General features: G+C 39.1%; 1 protein-coding gene across 5 annotated transcripts in view; it reads right to left on the bottom strand.

Moving 5' to 3' along the window:
* Nucleotides 1-26,241, bottom strand: part of SNCAIP (synuclein alpha interacting protein) — a 152,662-nt gene that overhangs the window by 51,086 nt on the left and 75,335 nt on the right. For 4 of the 5 annotated variants that reach the window (XM_072141245.1, XM_072141278.1, XM_072141254.1 and 1 more), the window contains exons 4-5: nt 24,026-24,128; nt 14,240-14,312 (exon numbers count right to left, since the gene is read on the bottom strand). In XM_072141245.1, the coding sequence (XP_071997346.1) occupies nt 14,240-14,312; nt 24,026-24,082 (130 nt within the window). In that variant the 5' untranslated portion in view covers nt 24,083-24,128. Of the gene's footprint in view, nt 1-13,455; nt 13,625-14,239; nt 14,313-24,025; nt 24,129-26,241 lie in introns of those variants that run through there. The other variant, XM_072141271.1, reaches the window with a different exon arrangement.

Here is a 26,241-nt window from a genome sequence, read left to right as displayed (position 1 = left end):
CCAAAAATCACAACCTAATGAAATACAAATTCATAATTTCAGTTTCCACTTTGTGCGATAGAAATTGATAGGTTTGGAAGCAAATATTAAACCTTTAAGACAATATGATAGTGAATAAATGTCTGATAATTAGGTATTGTGGACCAACATGTCTCCTTCCCTTTATGAATAAAACACCAGTCTCTGCCCTATAGGACTTAGAGGACAACCAATATAATTCTCCCAGCCCATTGATAGTGAATGGAATACAGATCTACTATGTGTCCCATCACTCCGTTTGTACAGGGCACTTCATGTGACTTCGTTCATAATTTTTGAGGGTCCTATTGGTTAAATCTCAAACAATCAGACACGTATGTCATATCCTTCGGATTGTATACGATAAAACCACTTGTTGGGCCACTGAAATGCCTCTATTATAAGACTGATGATCAAAAAGACATTGCTGCCCTTAATGAATGGGTTCAAGATGTAACTGAGCTGGGTTATAATGAATGACACTACAAACATATCTAGAAGACTGACATCCACATGATGTGAGTCCCTCGGGAGTAAATGGAAAGATAGTCATGAATGTGCACCAACATGACGTGTGGATATGGGACGGACCCACATTTTATTTTAAAACAACTTAGACAAAAGAAAAACACAGTGTCTGTAAAAACTACACAACCACATAAGATAATGTGTCAAAATGACCATAGCTTTATTTAAATTACTGGAACAAAACAATCAGAGGAGGAGTCAGGTGACATGGGTGGACTTCAGGTGGACATAGGGTTGGGATTCACCAATACAGCAATCCGTAGCTGCCTGACATAAAGCACCCAGCCAGACAACAATAATGGGGGAAGCACGCTCTGGCTTGCCATTCTAGCAGAGACAGTACACTTTAAGGGCACCAATGACCCTAGGGAAGATCATCCCTTGTGCATTTCACCAACGTGCTCGCCCCTGGCTGTTTTTACCATTACCAGACCCTTGAGGCTGGCCACTTCCAAAGCTCATCCTGTTCACCACCATGAGGTTTCACATCCTCTTTAAGTTAAATTAGTTCACCAATTACCTGTCTGCACCTTCCACCTGACTCCTCCAATGCATAATAAAAGCTGCAACAAATGCCATACTTTATGACCTAAAATTGACTCCCATTCTATTTTCTTCATATTTTGTTTTCATTTTTATATCTATTTTTTTCTATTTACACATTTCTTTTTTAATTATATATTTCCTTTTTTAACCAAAGCCAGGAACATATCACTGAGAAATTCTAATGTCCAAGCAGAAACTGTAAATATGGACAACCTCTGACTCACAAAGAGGCATCCTACAGCACTTCCCTTGGGCTTAGGAGGAAAGCTCAAAATTCTTTCATCTTGCAACAGTCAATTAAGAATTTTACATGGTACAAGATAAACAGTGTCAAAGTCCAACAAATAACAGTCATTTCACAGCTTTATACATGTAATAGTTACATAACCAGTTGTTATGTAACAGGGCGGAAGATAGGGACATGTTTCTTTCTGTTCTTCTAGAGAGAGAAAGAGAAAGAGAGATACAGGACAGGAAGTGACATCTACTCCTAATCTCCTCCCTCCTCACAGTACTACACTATACATTACCTACTTCATTCTTTTAAAGTGGATCATGTTACATCAATACTAGCACATAAAATGTAGGCGTCATAAGTCCCCCTTTAACCCCATCATGTTCCCCCTTCGCCTATGGCTGTGGAGTTGTCACTACATTCATAAAGAGGACTCCAGGACCCAATCTCATGTACACCTATACCGTATCCATAGAATAGGAGACAAGTGTTATTAGTATAAAAACTCTTTACCTCATTTTGATCACACTTACTGGGGGACTCATTGTAATTTGGTCCCCTGTCCAGCCTGATACTCATTACTCAGAACTAACGGCTGCCTTTTAAGGAGTTCAATGCAGTGATTTCCCAACTATCCTGAGTTGTCTTACACTGGCTCGCTCAAACATTTGGGAACCAAAACACAACTGCTCAGTTCTCTAATGTTTATTTAGATTCCTAATAATTTTATTTTATATAAATACTGATACCTTTCCAGCAGACAATATTTATTTAGCACTAGGGCTCGCAGCTGGAAAGCTTCATCCGCAATTAAAGGCGAAATATAATAGTATGAGCACACACAGCTGGGGGCACTACAAGGAAGACTCTATGCTATCCAGTGACTAAAATAATATACATATAAATATACATATATATATATATATATATATATATATATATATATATATATATATATATGCACATATGCATGATACCAAGTTATATAGTATATTATGTACGGCTGCTTACAGCCATGGTCTGAACAGGATTAGTGATACAATCCAGACGTATTATGGCCATGTACATTCAATCTTAGCATGAGAATTATTTTATGGAAAGAAGAAACTTAGAATACAGCAATTTCCAGTCTAGTGTGTCATAAGCTTGTGGCCAGTAACAGAGACAGCAGTACGTGACTCATTTGGGAAGAAAACTCTTAATTAGCTGGTTTACGTCTGTATTTTGTTACTGGATATATTCTGCTTTGGAGAAACAATACCACACCAAGAGGCTTCTAACTAACCATCCTTCATACCCACTGGAGACAAAAAAGACAAAATATATTTTAGGATTGGATACTCTATCCATCTCTACTTTGAACATTTGACATCTTCACCCTTCGAGGTGATCATATTTCTTGATCACGGCATAGGCTGTTATTGGAGACCCATTGCAGCAGACAGGACCTAGAAGTCTACCAGATACACGCTTCCAGTGTTTTATGGAATAAAAACTAGTTTTAATGCTATACATGATGTTTACATCTTTATTCTCTTGTAATGTTACTATTAGATTATCTAGAGTTTAGGATTAACATAAAGTGTGAAGGGAGGGATTTTGAACATGCCAAGAAACCTCAAGACATTGAGATTTTGCAGGGGTTTTCCAGTATTTGAATATTGATGATTACCCATCCTTAGATGAAGTCATCAGTATCATATCATTGTCTGACAGAGCCCCCATGGTGTACACCATGTAATAATATTAATAATAATAAAGCTTTATTTACATAGCACAATCATATTCAGCAATGTTGTATAGATGGGGTTTATATCCAAAAAAAGCAAGACATTACATAGTAATAACCTAATCAGATGAAACAATAGGAATGAGGGCCCTGCTTGCAAGAGCTTGCAGTCTATGAACCATATTCACCAGGACACATTAATGTACACAATGCTTTATAGGGGCCTCTGGATTGTATTTACTAGCTCTGCAATCCAAAATACTACACTCCAGAAATCAACAACAATAGGAAGTCCTGCCAAACTTTGCTTAAATATATATGAAATCAGAAACTACTGGGGATAATTATCAGGGCTTGTACACCAGTTTTTGGGATTACAAACCATGAAATAATTCCAATTCCATGCACAGCGGCAGGAAATGCAATTATTTTTCCACTCACGCCCCCTCCACACCAAGTGAGCATGGAAAGGTGTGAAAGGGGCTGTGTGTGGCGGTGGAGTTGACGGCAGAGGTTAAAGCGCCAATTTTACCCTGTATAGGACCAGGCATAGCATTACCTGGCAACACAGCCAGCTACTGAATATATCAGGAAGCTGGAGCCTTCTGATGTATCCAGCATAGGAGGCAGGGTTTTCCTCATACACTGGTGCAACATGATCTAGTATCAGTAGTGGATTATAATATAGGTGGTTTGGGCACTAGCCTGGGGCCCAAACCTACTAGGGGGCCCAGGGCCACCCAAACCACCCACCAACTTTTATACTAAGAAGGACCTTGACCCATGAAATTCTCATACATCTGTTCCTGCTCTAAATACACATTTATACAACAGTGATTTCAGGAGCTATGAAGGTCTTTCAAAGAACCTGAAACCATAGATTGAAAACAGGCGGCAGGGATGCCTCCTCCGTTCACCAAGAAGTTTGGTTCTAGTACTATATGTAGAATGTGAATTCTGGATTTTAAAGGCTATAATATTTATACAGCACAGGCCCTGTGGTAGTCTTAAAGGGGTTGGCTACTTTACCTCATGTTTTTGTAATGTGTGTGTAAGTGTGGGGGGCAGGATATTAGCTAATTTACCAATTTACATCTATTAAATGTTCTGCTCCACTTTCTTGATATGTAAAATGAAGCCTCCTGTCTTTTACCTCATCAGTCAGACATTCCTGTCCATAAAATGTCTGCAGGCAGAAGGTCATGTGATCATGTAAAATCAACTGACTAATGTGTTACAGGTCACCCTCATGCCGGAAGAATAGTTTCATAGGAGTTATTTATCGTTTGATGTTCCCCCACCGCTCCTGTCTGCCGGATATCAGGAGGCTCTGGCATTCTGATGTCCGCAGCGGTCGGCTGCAAATCCACTGGTGCAGAATTGTACTGTAAATTGTACTAAAGAAATTTACTAAAGCTAGTCCGCAGGAACCCAGGGTACAAGAACTTGGCATGGAGGTGGTTTAAAGATGGAAATAATAGAAAATCCCTGAAATATTTCAGGGCTTGTACAGGACACACAAACCCTGCTAAATATCCCTCATTGAGTGTAAGCTCTTGCAAGCAGGGGCCTCACCCCTATTATTTCATCTGACTATGTCATTGCTCTGTAAAGATATGAGAGATATGTAAATATGATATGGTGCTACACCAATAAAGATTTATTATTAAAATATATTTTGCAGCATGGAAAGAAATTTGAAATACAATAATGAATGCCTACTTTTTATGCCATTATTGGATTTAATCTTAGTTTTTTACCATATTTTTGGTGTGCTGGAGGAGAAAATTTCTTCCCTTGGATCATATTCACACCGTTAGGCGATACAGTTTCCTCCCTCCCTCTCCTTTCCTCCATGCAACGGTTTGAAGGACTTCATAGGTGGTTTTCAGTGCATCATCATAACAATAATAATAATAATAATAATATATAATAAGGTAAGCTGACTATATTTGAATTGCTTTCCATGTGAATACAATACATTTTTTATTTTGCACTAAGGCAGCAGATCCTTTAAACCCTGTAAATCCTAATGGATTGTACATGTTTTTGATTTCCCAGATGAACTATGGGATCGACATTTGGGGCAATTGGAAGACCAAACTAACACCCTGAAGTCTTTGTTAAGTTCCTTCTTAAATTATTCCTGAATTTTTTTGGAGGTATAGCAAGTTACAATATCCTGCAAAAAGTGGTTGTTAGCACTAAAGAAAATGATTGCCATACAGGATTTATTCGGTCTACAGAAAAAGTCAATTATTGGTTATGTGTTCAATAAACATCCAAAGGAATGCCAAGGTTTTCTATTAAAGCTTTGCCCAGAGAATGGACTGGGCTGACTTCCTAAGGAAAGTGATGCATATACAACTGGCCATGCAAATAATGTGTCAGAAAACATGATTCTTTAGGTCAGGCCACCTTCTTCCAGCATTGGTAAAACTCAACCTCACAAAAATGATAATCTCAGCATTAAAGTCTCAGTAGTCTTCACAGTAAAGATGCATGTATAACTTTCAGAATTTAGTCCACCATAGACAGGCGTGTTCATCATCAGCTGGACACAGACTTTGAGTACAAGTACAGTAAGGTACACGCTGGTAACTTATAGTATAGGGCAGGTCATGCTGATTTTAGCACACAGCTTACTAGTTTACAGGGAAACATGTGTTGGTATAATTGCGGCTGGCTGCAGTGCACCTGCCTCGCAGATCATTACCAGAATATTTTAGGAATCTGAACATTATAAGCTGAACATTCCATTTGAAAATGGGAAAATATTTGCTTCATTGAATAAACTTAACCACTTGAGGCATTTTAGTGAATGACAAACTACATGTGGCTTCATTTGCATGAAGACCTCCTCAGAATCAGAATTGCTCATATTACAGCAGAACATATATGCATCTAAACATGGGTTTACGAAAAATTTTTTGTAACTAAATGTAAAAAAAATGCATGCAACAATAGTGCAGACGATAATAGTGAACTGTGTAATACACTTTATCAAATAAATCTGCTCCTGTGCCCATTTTCCTCTGCCTTTCTTCCTTATTTAAGCAGTTTGTATAAATCAGCTTTCTGTCCTGTATCAACTAACATTTGGGAGATAAAGAAAGCCTGGATAGTCTAATCTCCTCATAGAGATGAATCATCAAGATAAATATTCTCTAGGTATAGAAAGAGTTAATCTTTATCCTCCTCTCCTTATCCTTATATTGTGTACAGGACTTCAAAAACACTACTCACTATAGGAGAAAGAAGGAGCAGAAAAAGGCACAGAGATTCTGCTTTTCTTGATGAAGTTTATTACAAATGTCCCTATTATAACCTACACTGCTCATTTCTGATATACAAAAAATGCTTCAAAGGTTTAGCTACACTTTAAGTATCACTCTTTAAAATGGTAGATATTTCCTTATTTGCGTTTTCCTTTAGCTCATCAGATTAGATGTAAACTTCAAGACAAGCAGCTTTTAAAAAACATCGAAACATCATATAATCCTATGTGGGTCACCCAGTGATACTGTTGTGGACTGTCACAGGTTCTGCAATCATATCATGATATTGTATCAAACTGATTTAACAAGATATTGGAGACATTGACAAGTTAGTATGTTCAAAATGATCACCAAACAGATCACCAAACCATAATTTGACATGAATTCAGTTTCTAAATAGCTTTCAATAACCAATCCAACCAATTGGATACCTCCCAAAACCAGAAGGATCATTAGCATAAATTTAAATGTTGATTTTAGAAGGAAGGAGGCCACGGATAACAAATATAAAACAATTACCACAATCACTGTAAGTGCCCCTGGTTTATCATGATGGAATTTGATGGTAGATTTGCTTTAAGAGAATGAAGATGTGCACACAACTCATCCCCTACCCTTGCAAAAACCTTTTAACCTTTTCATCACCATCTTGATTTTCACCTACAGAAGTCATACTTTTTTCATTATCATACATATTACTAGCATCTATCTCCACAAGTGTAACAGCTCAGGAAGTGGATAAATGAAAGTAACATGAAACTTTGGGTGAGGGCTTACAGGGTCCATACAGACTTTTGTTAAGCCTCTGCTATTCCTTATCTTAGAACAACAGAAATCCCAGTTAGTTATTTGTCCAGTACAGAGACACCATTGTGCCCATTTATTCATGTCTTATATAAGAATCAGGGTTCATGGTCTCCACTTTTATGTAAGTTCTATTTACATATGAAATTTTTTCCAAGTGATACAGGGAAATGAATACCATATGCTCCCCAGCTGTTTCGTTCTGACAGGAACCATTAAAGGCAAAGCATGGAAATGAATTCTGTCTAAGCCTTATGAAAACACTTCTTTCTGCACAATGGTCTGACCAGCAGGGAAGACTCGGCTACACTTTCAGCTTCTTGTCAGCCTTGCAGACGTGGATCTGCTGTTCTGGCTTATAACCCGAACCTGAACTTAACTGTCCAAACTTTTTAGTGCTACTGTTTATTTACTTCTCTGTTTGTTTAGAGGGTTGTGATGGATCCAACCTACTGCACACGAGCCGCCCATGTCTCTGCACCAGAATACAGTATCTGTAGGAGGATATTGTTTTTGTTGCATTTTTCAGCTTTTTTCCCTCTTGGAATAAAAATTCTAAATATATATGTGTCAGTGTCTTTTTTCCTACACCTTCTTTTTACAGTGGAGGTCAATCATTGTGTAAGGGACAGGCTAGGAAGGAAAGCATATATAAGGACCTACCATGCAAATCACATGGAGTAGGACCTACCATTTAAATCACATAAAGTAGTATCTACAAGTAAATCACATGAAGGACCTACAAGTAAATCACATGGAGAAGGACCTACAAGTAAATCACATGGACAGGACCTACTAGCAAATCACATGGAAAAGGACCTACTAGCAAATCACATGGAGAAGGACCTACTAGCAAATCACATGGAGATGGACATACTAGCAAATCACATGGAGAAGGACCTACTAGTAAATCACATGGAGAAGGACATACTAGTAAATCACATGGAGAAGGGCCTACTAGAAAATCACATGGAGAAGGACCTACTAGTAAATCACATGGAGAAGGACATACTAGCAAATCACATGGAGAAGGACCTACTAGCAAATCACATGGAGAAGGACCTACTAGTAAATCACATGGAGAAGGACATACTAGTAAATCACATGGAGAAGGGCCTACTAGAAAATCACATGAAGGACCTACAAGTAAATCACATGGATAAGGACCTACCAGTAAATCACATGGAGAAGGACCTGCCAGTAAATCACATGGAAAAGGACCTACAAGTAAATCACATGGACAGGACCTACTAGCAAATCACATGGATAAGGACCTACCAGTAAATCACATGAAGGAGTACCTACTAGTAAATCACATGGAGAAGGACCTACTAGTAAATCACATGGAGAAGGACCTACTAGTAAATCACATGGAAAAGGACCTACCAGAAAATCACATGGAGCAGGACCTACCAGTAAATCACATGAAGTAGTACTTACAAGTAAATCACATGAAGTAGTACCAACTAGTAGATCACATGGAGAAGGACCTACTTGTAAATCACATGAAGCATGACCTACAAGTAAATCACGTGGACAGGACCTACCCTGTAAATTACATAATGCAGGACCTACCAGAAAATCACATGGAGCAGGACCTATCAGTAAATCACATGGAGCAGGACCTATCAGTAAATCACATAAAACAAGATCTACCATGTAAATAACATGGTGTAGGACCTACCAGTAAATCACATGGAGCATTGACCTACCAGTAAGTCACATAGAGTAGGACCTACCAGTAAAGGACATAAAACAATGCCTACCATGTAAAGCTCATGGAGCAGGACTTACTTTGTAAATTATATGGAACCGGACTTACCATGTAAATCACAATCAGAGTAAAAGGGTAGTTCCCCCAAATACTCCCTTTAATGCATATAATATTATTAATGAACATGCTCTGCTTTCCAAATATTACCTTAGGAGTTGAATATAACGCTATATTTCCTCTATAGTGGCCGCGGCAGGGGAAATGTGCCTACGTCTTTAATGTCTATTATGGAGGCTCACCTGTCAGACGCAGTGTGCTATAAATCTTCTTGTCTAGACTGCTGCACTGATGATTTAGATGAAAGTAATTCAGTCATGTAAACACATCCCTCTAGCTGGCACTGGAATGATTAACATTAATAAAACCAGTCCTAATGTTTGCTTATATTCCACGTCATGTTAAGCCTCTACCTTTTGCTGCATAATAGATTTGTTCCAGTAATTGATATCATAATAATCTCTTACAGCACCAGCTTTATGTAGTCATTCATTTTGCCTTTTTAAATAGATTTGGCATTTTTAGGTTTAAAGTGCGCACCTTTAAATACTGTTTAAGTTTAAAACGAATTTGATTTCGGGTTAATGCCAATTGCAGATTAATTTCTTAACTTATCTTTATGCAGCTATGAATTTAGTTTTCTCTATGAAAGGCCACCAATACATAATACCTCCACTGCTGCCAATAGGGTGAGCTTACAAGCCAAGTACATACAAAGAAACTTAATATGTGATCAGCTCTCAAGCTCCATCTGGTGGCAACTTATTATATTATATATCTACATGTTTGATGTCTATGAAGGATATTTGAAGCATTTTATGTGAAAAACAGCTCTAGATCTTATTAGTAAACAGTCTGAAATTAATCAGCACAGAATTGTATACCTAATAGTGACATGATAATAAAAAGTTTAAAATGACTACAAGGACTTAAATATTAAAGAGGACCTGCGTATTCATGAGAGGTGCTCCCTCTTCCCCGGACCACCCTGCCCACTCCATAGGCTGGCGGTGACTGCCGAGCATCATGCAGCAGTCACCGCCCCTAATCCCGCCCCCTCATTAATACACCGGGCCGCTTTAAGAGTGGTCTGGAGTTTCTAGTGTACATCGCAGGGTTTCTGATAGTGTTATCAGTGGTTTCCGAAGACACAGCATTGTAACACTGCTGGGACTGTTGTAGCACTAGGATCTCCTTTAGTAAGCAGCTCCTAGTGCCGTTTTTAAGGGTGAAATGTTTCTTTAAGTTAAATGGATTTAATAATAAATGAAATCATGATGAAAAGGGCAGGGGGCCTGTAATATAATAATAATAATAATAATAACGATAATAATAATGATTTTTATTATTATCATTATTTTTATAAAAAATCTCCAGAGGCTGTGGTTGTGGCTAAGCCCGGTCACTGCTACAACTACTGTGTCGCCTTCCCTAATGTTTATGAGGGCGTATTTGCTACATAAATGAATATCCACTGTACGTTTTTGTATTTTCCCTCAGCCTTAGCTTTTGGATGGAGTCATCAGTTTATGTCACAGGTTTGAGCCATGGATCTGTACAAAGATGCAAAGTGTGAAAGGTTTATTTGTGTGGCTTCCCAACAAAGCTCCTGCTCTATTATAATCATTGCAGAAATCTCATCAGAAAGAACATGTTGCTCCATTTTGCCAGTTTTGGTATGGAAAACATCAGAATCTACATAAAAATGTGTATGATTAAGATATACATGCATCTAGTCAATGATGTCCCAGGGCACAGGACCTTCAATAACAGTGAAGGGGACATTCTAAGGCAGAGAGCTTGATTTCAGTGTTAAACTCTCCGCCTCCTTGACTCCATAAAAGCAGTGTACATCTCACTTTGAAGTTGATTTTCTGAATGATACAGCTACACCAGGCCATGAAAGAAACATTATCTAGAAGCTGCTTAGCTCCTTGACAACATACTGCTAGTGGTTTACTAGGCCAATGTCTGATGACAGGTTCCCTTTAACAGACCTACAGAACCCATCTTGTATGTAACCCAAGGATTGCCTGTACAAAATATGGCCAAATATAGGTCACTGACATCAGATCAGGGGGGATCCATCTCCCCTCACCCATAGTGATCAGTTATTTCAAGGAGGAACTCTGCCTGAGGGGGAAAGAGGAATAGTTATGACCTCATTGCACCATCTTGTCGCAGCTTGTCCTAATAAATGGTGCGCTGGGAGTCAGACCCTTTCTGATAATGATAGCCAAGGAAGGGCCACCAATTTTAAAAATTAACTCACCTTTAATTCTTTTTTTAACATCCGCTCCTTAGTTTCATAATAAAGATGCATACAAATAGTGGTAAAATGTGTACAGCTTCCCCACATTTATAAATTTGATGAAACAAAGAAGAAGTTGCTCTTACTTCTAGATGAGGATACTATGGCACGGTACAAGATGGACAGGGAATGTTATCTATCTGCACACAAGATGGAGCTCTTCTACACTATTGTCAAGTGAAGGTTGTGTATGATGGGATTACATGTGTCCAGTGGTTTATTGCACAGGATTGGATAAGAAGAATAAGCATCAAGCACAGTCCAAATATTTGAGGGAGATAATGGGCTGTTTGTTTGTAGTGAAACTCTCCAGTGCACATTTATTACTGGTTCGGACATCGTTCAACCTCTCACTGTTTACAAAGCAGATAGTTTTCATCTGCTTTCTGGATTAACTGAAGTCTGTCTGTAGAGAAAAACTCATTTTTTTCTACTCCGTATCTCAGAAATCAAAAGTAGGACACTGCATTTTATTATGGATCAGCTTTTCTGTCACCTCCAATATACATTGTATATATAGAAAGGGAGAGGGAGATTATTTAGTATAAAATAACAGGTCCTTACAAGGCCCTGTTCACACTAGCATCAAGGCTTTTGTACTATTGTAATGTCACCTGAAGGGGTCTGGGGTACTTCACTAGGCACAAGAGGCACAACACAACTGACAGTACTCATGGTCAGATCCCTGACATTAACATATGGATGCTCTATTTCCAAGTATTTCCCACTAAATGTTACTACATGAAGAAAAATGTGTTGTATTGTGCTTTATATGTTTAATGACCAGAAAATAGAAGTGTTGGGCAAATGTGATGGAAAATCAGAGCCATTGTTATACACTATTTGGTCAAATAATGTAAAGGGTAAGACATTTGGAGCAAGGTACCAACAGCTCTATATGGGACAATTGTATTCCTCTCTAACAATGGAGATACTGTACACTGCGGAGAAGACATGAGATACATGCAGTGATTCACCACACATCTCTTATATAAGCTAAGACAGACTAATGAGTATCATACCATGCTTTATTTCTATATTCTTAGAAGATTCCCCAGGCAATAAGATAATGTAAACCCTTCCGATTTGAATGTGACTTAGTTGTCAGCTATGGCCAAGGTTCCTTATAAATTCTATCCTGGATTAGGTTTTTTAGACTTTTTCCCAACTAAAACCAGTATTGGATTCTAGAATTGCTAATATGCTACATTTACTTAATATAGTGAACTCAATGTTGTATGAGTTGTTTTTATACTTTTGTAAAAACTATATAGAAACTATTCAGATGTTTTCCAAAACCTTTAAGATTTTGAACAGTTTATTTATAGAAAACCCACCTTTTAACCAGAGATTCCTATCCATAAAATGGCCACAGATGGAGGGTCATGTGATCTCTATCTTTCTCCATGAGCAATCACACTGCCAAGACCTTATTACAGTACTCATGAATATAAGATTAAGGTCCTGGTAAGGTGATTGCTCATTGCCAGATAGAGATCACATGACCCTCCATCTGTTTTATAAATAATAATAATAACACTTTATTTATATAGCGCACACAGATTACACAGCGCTGCACAAAGCATGTCAAATTGGTCCCTGTCCCCATGGGGCTCACAATCTAAACAACCTAACAGTATGTTTTGGAGTGTGGGAGGAAACCGGAGTACCCAGAGGAAACCCACACAACCACAGAGAGAACATATAAACTCTTTGCAGATGTTGAACTGGGTGGGATTTGAACTCAGGACCCCAGTGCTGCAAGGCAGAAGTGCTACTCACTCAGCCATCGTGCCACCCTGTTATGGACAGGAATGTCTGGCTCTCCAAGACATGAGGCTTCACTTTACATATCAAAAAAGAGTTGAGCACTTTTAATAGATGCATATTGGTAAATTAACTAATATCCTGCCCCCTCATAACAATTAAGCACACATTACAAAAAGCATGAGGTAAAGTGGTCAACCCCTTTAAATCATCGCTACTTGAATGCAGCTTAGAGTACCTATCCATAGCCCCACAGGTCCCATAACCATCCTCACTGCAGCTCTAGCCCTTTTATTCTGTGTAGACAACTCCATAAATGTGTATCAAATAAACATAAAAATAACTACAAGAAACAAATAAGTATCATCTGTTCTGTACAAAAACACTGAAACATGAAGTGAATGATTCAATGTACAACACATAAGGAATGTAATGTAATAATTGTATCATCCCTGCCAACATATTTACCCCTATACATGTCCTCGGCTGACCCATATCTTGGAGAAAGCACAAGAGAATGTGCAGGTCTTTTCTGCCTCCTGTGGTCAATCAATGACTGCGTCCGTTCTCTGCTCATTGGAGACGTCTTTGCTGGTTATACACAGTGAAAGCTGAGGAGCGCACACTGCCAGACGAGAGGTCACAGAGATACTGACACTGAGATCTTCTATTTACTGCCTTCACTTGTGTCGTATCCAGTGTTCAGAAGAATCTTACATTCTGTCTTCAGGTCTTCTTAAAGCTTATGCTCGGGGGTATCTGAACACTTACCAATGCTTCAAGTTAACAATCTCCTTCATGTGAATAACTCCAATTCCAGTGACTGGGTGCGGCTTACAACAGGTTATGTGAACTGAAAAATCCCATAGCTGCTAAAAATAGTTATGTAATATATGAACTGATTCATGTACAGATGTGTCCACCCTTACCTTTGCTTGAAATCTGTTGTGGACATTAATACCACACATAGGGGAAAGTTAAGGAAAGATGCCTAAGTACTTCAACGATGGACGTCATTGCTTATACAAAAATATCCAAAGTTGATGAAAACTGCCAGTAGAAGCCCTAGTCTGGACCTACACCAATAGACAGTTTTCACTTACCCATAGATGTTTTGGAGGTTTTGCTAAAGGACAGGTATAGTCTTGTCCAACACAAAACCTTCTTGATTGTACAAAACACAAAAACTTCTTTAATAATCCCCATAAGTGAATTTTCTTATTGACTTACACAAAATAAATGGCAAGCCTACCTGATCTATCGTCGTTCTGGACATCGCATCTACGACACAGTTCTGGAATTGTCTTCAAGGATGTTATGGAATACTGAGGAAGACAAAACAACATGGATCATTATCAACAATGTAAGTTGGTGCAAGAACCAAGTTCCCAGGGCTACATTTGTGCTGTAAACCAATAAATGCAGATCCCAGCACTTTGTGTGGGTGGACAGGATTTGTAACCATCTAAACTCACATTATGACTAAACATTCTGTGAGCCATGCTAGTTAGAAAACTATGTAACAAAAGGGCGACTCAGGAAGCAGAAGCAAACTTCTTTAAACATAACTTGGTGCCTGGTTATTTTTGCTCCCAGAGTTTACATTAAGATACATGAGATTGTATATACAAAATACTATAATTTCAGAGAAATTAGGTTAGTCCAATAAAACAGTATCATTGAAACCATATGCAGGATGGCTGAGATGTCTAAACCTCAGCAGTATTTTGGTACAAAACAAATAGAAGATTTATTAATCTTTTCCTGCTTGGAACTGAAAATCTATTTGTCATGTACAATCCTTTAATTATCAATATTTTGTTTGCCTTGTATGACTTTTTACCTATATGCGTAGCCTACTGTATGCAATGTAAGTGAGCAGTGTTATCGAAGACTAAAAGATTCTGGTTGTATTACTTATTACTTGTATTTCTTAGCACAATGCTATAGATTAGATTATACATTTGTTTTATACTATTTTTCCTTTTATAAATTTTTAAAGCAAATGACAGCCACTGTGTTTTCACCAATGTTTTACAAGATTGTGTGAAACATTTTTATTTTGATGTAAAAACACATCTAGACCCTTCTTGAAGCTGTCTGCTGTCCCTACTGCGAGCAGCTCCTCAGCTTGGCTATTCCCCAGATTCACAGTTCTTACAGTAAAGATGCCTTGTCACTTCTAGTAATTAAACCTTGTTTTCTCCAGAAAGTGCCCCCTTGTCTTGATTTAACCTGGAACAACTTTCTACCATATTTTTTGCAAGGACCATTCATGTATTTATATAAATTAATCATGTCACCTCTTAGTCGTCTCTTTTCAAATTTAAACAAATCTCATTTTTTTTAATCTTTCCTCATAAATAAGGCCCTCCATACAACTTATCATTTTTGTGGCTCTTCTTTGTACCCTCTCCAGCTCCAGGGCATCCTTTTATGGACTGGTGCCCAGAACTGAACATAATATTGCTTGTGAGAACAAGCCAATGCCTTGTAATATTAGTAATATTACATCCCTATCCTGAGTCCATACAACTTTTGATACATGACAAGATCTTGCTGGCTTTAGAGGCAGCAGATTGCATTGTATACTGTTATTTAGTCTATGATCTACTATTATATACAGGTCCATATCAACAAGGGACTCTCCCAGATTTATTCCCACAAAGACATGTTGGATGTGGATTATAAGCCCCCAGGTGCATAACCTTACATTTACCCACATTAAACCCCATTTGCCAAATACCCTGCACCCTGCACCCTGCAGCTTATGAACACTCTCCATAACCTGTATCACACTACACAGCTTGTTGTTATCTGCAAAAATAGACATATTGCTATTTATTCCTACCTCTATATAATTAATAAACAAGTTAAATAATAGTCGACTGAGTACAGAACCCTGGTGACCATTCTGAGTAGGGATCATTGACCACAACTCTCTGAAGCCAATTTTCAATCCAATTGGAAACTATCTGTGCCAAACCACTAGACCTTATTTTACCCATCAGACGTCTATGAGGGACAGTGTCAAATGCCTTTGCAAAGTCCAAGAACATAATGGGGCACGAGTTCCTTCATCCGTCGCTTCCCTGCCGAGGTCTGCTGGAGTTCACCTTCTTCTTCCCAGTGAGTGTATTGCGACACAATTCTAAAAGTGAAATCCTGCGCGTAGTCTGAATCCGTCGGGCTGTCCGACGGCCCGCCCCCCGATTTCTGTCGTGTGCAAGCCGGTGCCGATGCACCAAATTCCATTCGTGTGTGCCAAAAACCCGGGGCAATTCAGGGCAAATCGGAAAACAGAAAACCCGACGGAAACATAAGAACATAATGGGGCAAATTTACTTACCTGGTCCTGTCGCGATCCCCGATTCGGACGGTCTGACGAATATGAGGTCCAGCGCGATTCATGAAGCACGTGCGCCCGAGTTCCTTCATCCGTCGCTTCCCTGCCGGGGTCTGCTGGAGTTCACCTTCTTCTTCCCAGTGAGTGTCTTGCGACACAATTCTAAAAGTGAAATCCTGCGCGTAGTGTGAATCCGTCCGACGGCCCGCCCCCCGATTTCTGTCGTGTGCAAGCCGGTGCCGATGCACCAAATTCCATTCGTGTGTGCCAAAAACCCGGGGCAATTCAGGGCAAATCGGAAATCAGAAAACCCGACGGAAATGCGTCCGACGGACCTTTAGTAAATGAGCCCCAATATCGACAGCAGCTCCTCTGTCCAGGAATCTGCATAGTTTGACAACGTCTTTCCTTAGTAAACCCATACTGGCTGTCACCTATTATACTATGTGATGTGTCTAGTTAAAACTCACAATGCAAAGGAAAACTAATGTCAGTCAATGTATATCAGCCACTAAATGTATATGAATAAGCTCACTGTGAACCATGACCATAATACTTTACAGGTGTAGGGCCCAACCCATGCTCTTCGATCTGCGAATGATCTTAGATCAATATCTTCCTCAATTCGAACCTCCCACTCATATCTCATATCAAGTTCCCTAACTGCATGAAACTTCAAATTATTTTTTTTTTACTAACCCACCCCTGTGTACTTTGGTTATCGGCCAAACAGCAGACAGGCTTCCCTACGTTCCCATTGATGCTGGACCATTATATGAGCTCTTATGCCTCTTGTATCCCCCAGTTCATTCTCATAGACTGTAATCTCTTTCGAGCAGGTCCCTCACTCCTATTGTTCCATATTTTATTTGTTTATGCCCCCCTCAATTTTTTACAGTGATACTAAATAAAATGGTGATATATAAATAAAGATTACTATTATTATTACTCAGAATTAAAGGTCATGCATGCCCTGCTGGGAATTCTGAGAGGGAATATGCAAATAAGTTTTATAGGGTGGAGTAAGGATAACTTTGCCTCAGTGCCACCTTGAAAGGCAGCCACTAAACATGATTTTCAGGAAGCCTAGTGACATAATATGGTATAGTTGTGCCTTGATTTTTTTTCTCCTGCAGTATTTATTATTATATTTATTACTATTATTATTATTATTATTGAGCCCCATTAATTCAGTGGTGCTGTGTATTCGATAAAAGGTTCACATACATAGTATATCAACAACAGCTCGAAAATTTGTGAGAGGTTGGATAGAAACCTTGTGAAATTTGTTAATAACAAGCACACAAGTACCTACGATGTATAGGGTACATAAGACTGAATATTTTAGGCCATGTATGACATTCTAAGTGATATTTATCTGAACAAGGACGGAAGTTATGTCTCTGTATAACTTAAAGGACCTACATTGCTCATGAGCAATAATTGAAAGCACACAAAGCAACCACTAAGTTTACTCTAGGAATCTAAAAGGGGTAGTCACTCCTGGAACATCAACAGACCCCACGTCTCCGTCTCTACACTTCCACTCACATAAGTGTTATATAAACATTAAGTAATATTCGGCTGGCCAATTATGGACACAAGTTAAAATTCCTTACCAACCGCACTGCTTGCACGAGCAAAGCTAAAAATGTTTTTTGCTCTTTCAGATGTAATAGTGAAGATGCTGATCAAAAACAAATGTGGAAAAAAAACATTTAGAAGCTGCAACAATGCATGGATTTTACAAATTCAATATTTATAGCACAATGTGAAATAAAAGAGAGTAAGACTGTGTAAAGCAACCACAAACTTAACCACATTAAAGATGTTGCTATTAATATGTAAGTCTTGGTGCCAACATGGATTAGGATCTCTTTGTTCTGTTTTCCCCATGGCAAGAATTCGCTAAGAGATTTTTTGGTTGTATTTGGTTTGTTTCCTCTTCCGAAATTTGCTCTAATATAATGAATTAAAGTTCTGATCTTCATTAAAGAACTATGGTGGATATTTATCAGGGTTTCTATGTCAGAAAACTGGCGTAGAAGCCTGAGAATAATTGCAAATGCTAGTAATTTGGCAGCACTTATGACTATTTTGCCCTATCCGCCTGCTCCGGGCCGGCAGAAGAGTGGGTCAGCATGGAATGTTCCTGCCCCGCGCCTCTGCAAAAGCTGCAGCTTTCAAACTCCATAGTGAATGTTTGCATGCTGTGGCATATAGCTACACCTCTTCATATAGCGGGCCACTCACAAATGGCTGCGCCATTATCATATGCCAAGAAAAAGGCGTCATTGTATGATAAATAATCTCCCCTGGCTTTTGACACATTTCTACGTTCCCAAAATTAATAACATTTTGCAAATGGCGTAGTATATATACATTTTTCCTTCAATGTATTATGGCAGAAAAAATTTTAAGCCTTGAAAAATACTTTTATGTCGAAACATTACATGGTTTTGTGAATGAAGAACACCACTTTTTTCACTGAAAACTGAAAGGAGTGCTGCTGCTTTTCTCTTCTTTCTCTTGGCCCGATAGCTGCAGGCACTCGGCTTATCTGTATACAATATACAGTTGCTATTGGGCAGGGATTGCTGTATTACTGGGGCACAAAACAACAACCCATGTAGGGACATGACAAGTGCATTTAAGGTGAGATGATGTGACCTGGGTCCATATTCCCTAACCGCCAGAGATCACGTGTTACAACCCCAGGAAGCTTTGTATCACCTAAAAACTTTTCAAATAAATCATTTTCATATCTGGAATGAAGTATTCCTGGTCTAAACTGAGATTTCTTAATCTCTTTCAACTGGGTTCTCTCCAGCTAACACAAAATATAAAAATGCTCTCAAATTAAGGTTTATATTTATTTGTTATTTTCCTGTAACATTTATTGTCCCCGTGCTATCAATGCCCTTTGGGCTGTGTAGGTGGTGTTTGGCTTTTTCATGATAGGGCAAAAGAAAGTAAATCTTGAAAACCAATGGAATTCTCGCATACTAAATGAGCACCGCAAAGACAGGAACTCCCATGTGAACTCCCGTGTGAACTCCCGTGTGAACTCCCGTGTGAACTCCCGTGTGAACTCCCATCCAGGTGCCTCTGATTTTTTTGTGGATCTTTTCAGTTTAAATATAAAGTCTACTTTTTACAGCACATGAAATGTACTGCAAGATGTACCATTTTTAGCTATGCTAAACTAGATAACACTTTCTAAAGTGAACGTATCAAACATTTTAAGTTTACGTTGCCTTTCGGATGAACTGTAGATTTCATCTTCATCATTCCAAATTCAAGAAAAATAAATAAATAAACAAGCCGTGAAATTTTTATCAAAACCGTAAGGCATATTTTTCAGGTTCAGCTAGGGAACTTTAGGATTTTGGCCTGAAATTGCTCTTATTACTAGAATGTCTGCCAGCAGCAAATCATCTGATGATATCACTAACTGCTTGTGTGTCTGTGCAGTAACTATGTAACCAAGCAGTCTTGGAGATGGCTTTTCCCAGCACTGTAAGCTACCTTTCACTACATCAGCCATTTTTATACCAGTATTCTGTCTTTTTGCCCAATGACCTTACTTAGTTTTATATGAAACTACTTTAGATGCAGAATACTAAACTGCTACGCAACAAGTCACAAGTGAAGCTGGGACTATATCCAGTGGCACTTCTGGGTTCATTACTGCTAAAACTCTAACTGGCCACAATTTCCACCAAATGTATAGTATAGTACCAAGGAATCACCTACTAGATATCTGCTCTATTAACCTAAATATTGCATAAAAACAAAAATTATACCAACGCTACAACATTGGACAGATTAAAAAGGGAAGAAGATCCAGCACTCGTAGTATCTGGTTGACACTCCTTTCTCTTTATTGTATATCCTTAAAATACATGGCAGTGCATATCTTTCCTTGGAGACATACGCGTTTTGAACTTTGGATTATATTTTACTTATGGCCGCCATGAAGGAAAGATATACACCCAAATGTGTTTAAAGGATGCACAATAAAGAAAAAGAAGTTTTAACTATATACTGCGAGTGCTGGATCTACTCCCCTTTTATGTCTGGATTATGTTACCTGAGCTAATGAGGTTTGCTACATATCCGTGCTCCGTGCACCATTCAGGGTATTAAGTGGAGCCATAAATAGGACACTTTTTCCTAGAAGATAGAGATGGTGAGTTGGCTCATATATATATATTTTTTGTATTGGATTTATAGCTGTCACGGATGCTCCTGCGACCTCTCTGCCGGATCGCATGTGCACCCGTGGGCCTCCCTATGCCCTCTCTTCCCTGCTGCAAGCCTCACTTACCTGTCCGTGTTCCACCGTCGGTGACCTTGCTCCGGAGTGCACGCGCACGCCAGCATTCTGAAATTAAAAGGGCCAGCGCGCTGGCAGGCTGCCCATTCTGTTAAATTTCCGTCCCCTTCCTGTGTCCCCTGCCAGATCTTTGTGCTTCCATGCCTCAGAGAAAGCTTTATTCCATACCCTGTGCGCTAATCCTGATTTTCCGTTGTGTCCTCGGTTCTGTTCCTGACCTTCTACTGCCCTGACCTTCTACTCTGCTACTGACTACAATCCTGTGCTGCCTGTCCCCGACTACGATTCTACTCTACGACTCTGTTCAAAGTCGTGCCTGTGGAGCGACCTGGTGGTATCCCACCGCAGCAAGTCCAACTCACTTTGCAGTGGGTTCTGGAAAAAACTGGATGCCACTTAGATTCCGCTCCGAGGTGTCAGCTTACATCTTCGCCTACGGTGGTCCAGTGGGTCCACTACCCCTGATCCTGATAATGGCCAATGCCGCATTTATGAACTCTCCATCCAGAATACTGTTGGGAAAGCTCACCACAATTGACTTGTCCCCTAATGGAGTAAATTTTAGCACTTAATCAGTATGTGGAAAAGGTTTGGCTATTTGGCTATTAATGGTATTACAGAAAATTAATAGGACAAAGAATGTGGTTAAAAGTTTACTGTATTGTGGCAGGGCCCCACAGCAGATCTCTGAATAGGGCCCCCTTAAAATAATTTACATATTAGTATACTAAAACATGTGAGTTGCCATCACACACGTTTATACACTGATATATTCACACATTTATATACTTTAATACATACACATACAGCATATATACACACAGCATATACACACAGTATATACACATATACATACAGCATATACACACATCACATATGCACACAAATATAGAGCATATACACATCATATACACACATATAGCAAATACACTCATACATACAATAACATATACAGACATACATCATATACGCTCCCAATACACACCCAACACTGTGGGCCCCATGTGTACTCTACGTTAGATGTTACATTTCTACAGTAGAGTAAAATGTTTTTTTTTCTACTTTTTTTTATACAGAGGGCTGACATATGCAACATATGCCAAAAGCATTTCCCTCGCTTTTAGCAAACCTGATTGTTAACAGCTCCTTGTGTGCGATTATAATGAGACACAACCCAAGGTAGGGATTATGTGAGAATGTTATAGCAGTAATAACTTTATTTTACAAAGTGTCTCTCCCATCTTGAAAAATGGAAAAATGTTACAGAGCAGAGAAGGTTGATGCTAGTATGTGCTAAACCAGTCTCCTCCCTGGGAACAATAGCCACAATGTATTTTGAAAGGAAGTCGTAGAAAGTGATGTGTCAATTGAAGGAAAAAGGAAACCATTCAGAGCTTAGAAAACTGCTTTCCTGCCTACATTTTTGTGGGAAGCATTTAGTGTTAAGGTCAATACACCACAAAACCCCTCTCCTATAAAGAAAGCCTAGGAGCCTCCACGTTCCCACCAACACATTTTATGTTTAGTAGTGCTCATTAGGAAAACTGTGTGCATGTGTATTTCCTCTTGGAAGAATTTTATTCACAGACTATAAACCAATATATCAATATTGTTCTTATATGGAATATATATATATATATATATATATATATATATATATATATATATATAATAGAAACGCACCCTATTAGTGCAAAACAGACACAAAACCTTAAGAGGCACTCCAGCACTTAATTTCTGCTGGAAATAAACAGTCCACCTTTGTAAGAAGGACCATATCAATAATGTATTCTTTTGATATGTTAGTGTAATGAAGACTATGGTTATTACTCCTTTTGTAGATTTGTAGGGGTGGTATTTTGGTTACATTGTTGCATCAACTGTACGATGCAGGTACGATAGATTATTTGAGGACAGTGGTAGGGAGGAGGTGCTGACCGGCCCCGGACAGCCCAAGACCAACCAGCCCAACGGGGGAATTCCCGGTGGGTACAATGGCCGATCTGCCTCGGTTTTTGTTCTCTCCATCTATTTAGTGGTTATAGGAGTGTAAAAAATTGCTTATAGTTTAAGGTACATGCTGTCAAGTGTATAAAAGACATGATGAAGAGTTATAGTTCCATCTGGTATAAATAAGTAGTGAGACAGCAATCCAAGTTCTAAAGGGTTTTTTGTGGCGTCAGTGCTTGTTTGTGGCAGCTGAGGGTTAAGGAGCTCGGACTCCAGATCAAATACTATCGATGGAGGAAGCCACAGTACCCTGCTCCATCTGGGTCACTTTCTGTCAATGTGATGTGAGGATAGACGTCTAATTGTTGTGTTTTAGACAGACGCTAGTAAAGTCTCTTATTAATGCTAGAGAAGGTAAAATGACCAGCATATTTACATTGGATTACCATTGATATGGTATGTGGCTGACACTTTCTGCACAGTACATTTTCTTAAATTGAGTCTTCAAGGTGAATTAAAGGTCAAAATTAGAGCCATAAGAGGAACAGTTTAAGAAAAAAACAGTCATTATGATGGACTCATATTTAGTGGGGACATACGTATGATATCCTAATAGAGTTATACTTGTGGGTACAATTACCAAACAGGCTGATTGATGAGAATGCAATAGGTCTGTTATGTGACATGGTACATCACATGGTTTTTTCCCAAGAGCCAGCAGTTACTAACCAGACAACAGTGTGGCAGATTATCAAGGGTTTTCAGCATTCTCTAAATATTGCAATGCTTAAAAATCCCCCAATAGCAATTTGTAAAGAAACAAGCCATCCAGGTACTAACAAGCACTGTCACTCGGATCACATCACATTACCCCTCTGGTGTTGAAATCAAGCAAAAAGTAACCCTTATATACCTGTATTTAAGTAATAGTTTGTTATCAAATGTTCTTAACGAAGTGGTTAACACGTTCCACGAGTGGACAAAGAACTGGTGATTGATAGCCCTCATTCATATTCTAACATGGAATGTGTACCACAATCTGCACTGAAGAATAGGTTGCAAAAACACACTGTAAGCCAGTATTGGGGGGAAGAAAATAAACCTACAAGAAACATACTGGATAAAATCTATAAAACACAGATGACACATAATAAAAAGCAAAAAAAAAAACAACTGAAATGAGAAGTGGCAGCTACAGTAGTGAAGAATGAGGAATACTTTATGGATCCAGAAGATCACTATCAAAGCCTTCAATCTAAAGAAGTGAAAAGTGACAGGCAGATTATAATATAGAACATCTGGAATGTATGAAGGGTTGGATTTAATGCATGTATGTAGTTTCCATCATGCAAACTATGTAACCATATAACACACACACTAAATATATAAACAGATCTACTTACAGATATATCATCACTGAAATCAATCTCATCTAAATCGAGGTACTCCGGAGCTTCCATTATACATCAATGAGCATTTTTGGATGGGAACTTGAGTTACGTGGACCTGTAAGGAGAAAAATTAAAGACATAAGGAGCTGCACTTTATAAGAATGGCATTCTTAAATCGTCCACATTGTAATAAGAGCGGCATGCATACACCCCTTGCTGAGCGTTAAAAGCATCATCAAAGAGGGAAAGCGGATCAATGCTTGTGCGCAAGCCAAATAGTATTTTTTTGGGTTGTTAAAAACAAATTACAGAGCAGCTTAATTGCGCATAACACAGCTGAAATGTTGTTAAGTTAGATGAAAGCCTTGTTAGAAAGCTATTACATTGCTAAGTATTTTTACAACCTCCTCAAGTTTCACTCCAAGTTCTTAACACATTTTTGACGCCCCGTGTACTGACCATCAGAACGTGAAGACGATTTCTCTAGTGAATCCATGTGGCATACTAAGCTAAGTCTACACATTTGGAACCTCTTCATAGGATGTTTGGGTTCACATCATGTTTAGCATGTACACTGGGATAGCATCCATCTACACAGTATAACACTGGAAATAGGATGCAAAAGCATAGAAGACTACACTATTATATCAATGGTATCTTCAAAAATCCTAATTGCCACTCTGATTCACTTTACAATTCAACTACTGTAATTTCTTACTGATCGGTTTTCAATTTACTAAAATCTCTCCTTTACAATCTATTCATAATGACGCACCAAGACTCATCTATCAATCTAGATGCTCCATGGATACCTCCGTGTGTGCCAATCATAAGACTGGTTCTCTGTTGCCTTTCTGGAAAGAAAGGGAATGAGCCGACTTGGGACTGAGATGCATACAAGCCATGAGATGAATGAATGCAATGCCACTGGCCTGTGAAGCAGAAGTGGCGCTCATGGGTGGGTGATCAATTTTTCAAACTTAGACAACCCCTTTAACATTCGGTGGTCAAACTAACACACTAAAGTGTAAATGAAGTAGTTTTACATTATATCACAACAAAAGGCCCTTCAACCCAAAGCTCTAGTTACAGCAGTTGACCACCTACCTCACTTTAATGGGGAGGGGGATATAGTAGGTTATTCTATAACCTATTAGATCATGTCTCATGTGAAAACAGTTAATGCTATTCAATGTGGAGATGCAGATGTTTTGGATATCTCCAAGAATCATTTCATTTAGTGTATCTCAGTCCAGTACTATATATATATACACTCACCGGCCACTTTATTAGGTACACCATGCTAGTAACAGGTTGGACCCCCTTTTGCCTTCAGAACTGCCTCAATTCTTTGTGGCATAGATTCAACAAGGTGCTGGAAGCATTCCTCAGAGATTTTGGTCCATATTGACATGATGGCATCACACAGTTGCCGCAGATTTGTCGGCTGCACATCCATGATGCGAATCTCCCGTTCCACCACATCCCAAAGATGCTCTATTGGATTGAGATCTGGTGACTGTGGAGGCCATTTGAGTACAGTGACCTCATTGTCATGTTCAAGAAACCAGTCTGAGATGATTCCAGCTTTATGACATGGCGCATTATCCTGCTGAAAGTGGCCATCAGATGTTGGGTACATTGTGGTCATAAAGGGATGGACATGGTCAGCAACAATACTCAGGTAGGCTGTGGCGTTGCAACGATGCTCAATTGGTACCAAGAAAATATTCCCCACACCATGACACCACCACCAGCCTGAACCGTTGATACAAGGCAGGATGGATCCATGCTTTCATGTTGTTGATGCCAAATTCTGACCCTACCATCCGAATGTCGCAGCAGAAATCGAGACTCATCAGACCAGGCAACGTTTTTCCAATCTTCTACTGTCCAATTTCAATGAGCTTGTGCAAATTGTAGCCTCAGTTTCCTGTTCTTAGCTGAAAGGAGTGGTACCCGGTGTGGTCTTCTGCTGCTGTAGCCCATCTGCCTCAAAGTTCGACGTACTGTACGTTCAGTGATGCTCTTCTGCCTACCTTGGTTGTAACGGGTGGCAATTTGAGTCACTGTTGCCTTTCTATCAGCTCGAACCAGTCTGCCCATTCTCCTCTGACCTCTGGCATCAACAAGGCATTTCCGCCCACAGAACTGCCGCCCACTGGATGTTTTTTCTTTTTCGGACCATTCTCTGTAAACCATAGAGATGGTTGTGCGTGAAAATCCCA

This window comes from Engystomops pustulosus, chromosome 1 (assembly GCF_040894005.1).
Source record: "Engystomops pustulosus chromosome 1, aEngPut4.maternal, whole genome shotgun sequence".
Classification (NCBI taxonomy): Eukaryota; Metazoa; Chordata; class Amphibia; order Anura; family Leptodactylidae; genus Engystomops; species Engystomops pustulosus.
Note: the sequence above shows the minus strand (reverse complement) of the source record. Positions and strands in the feature narration are given on the sequence as shown.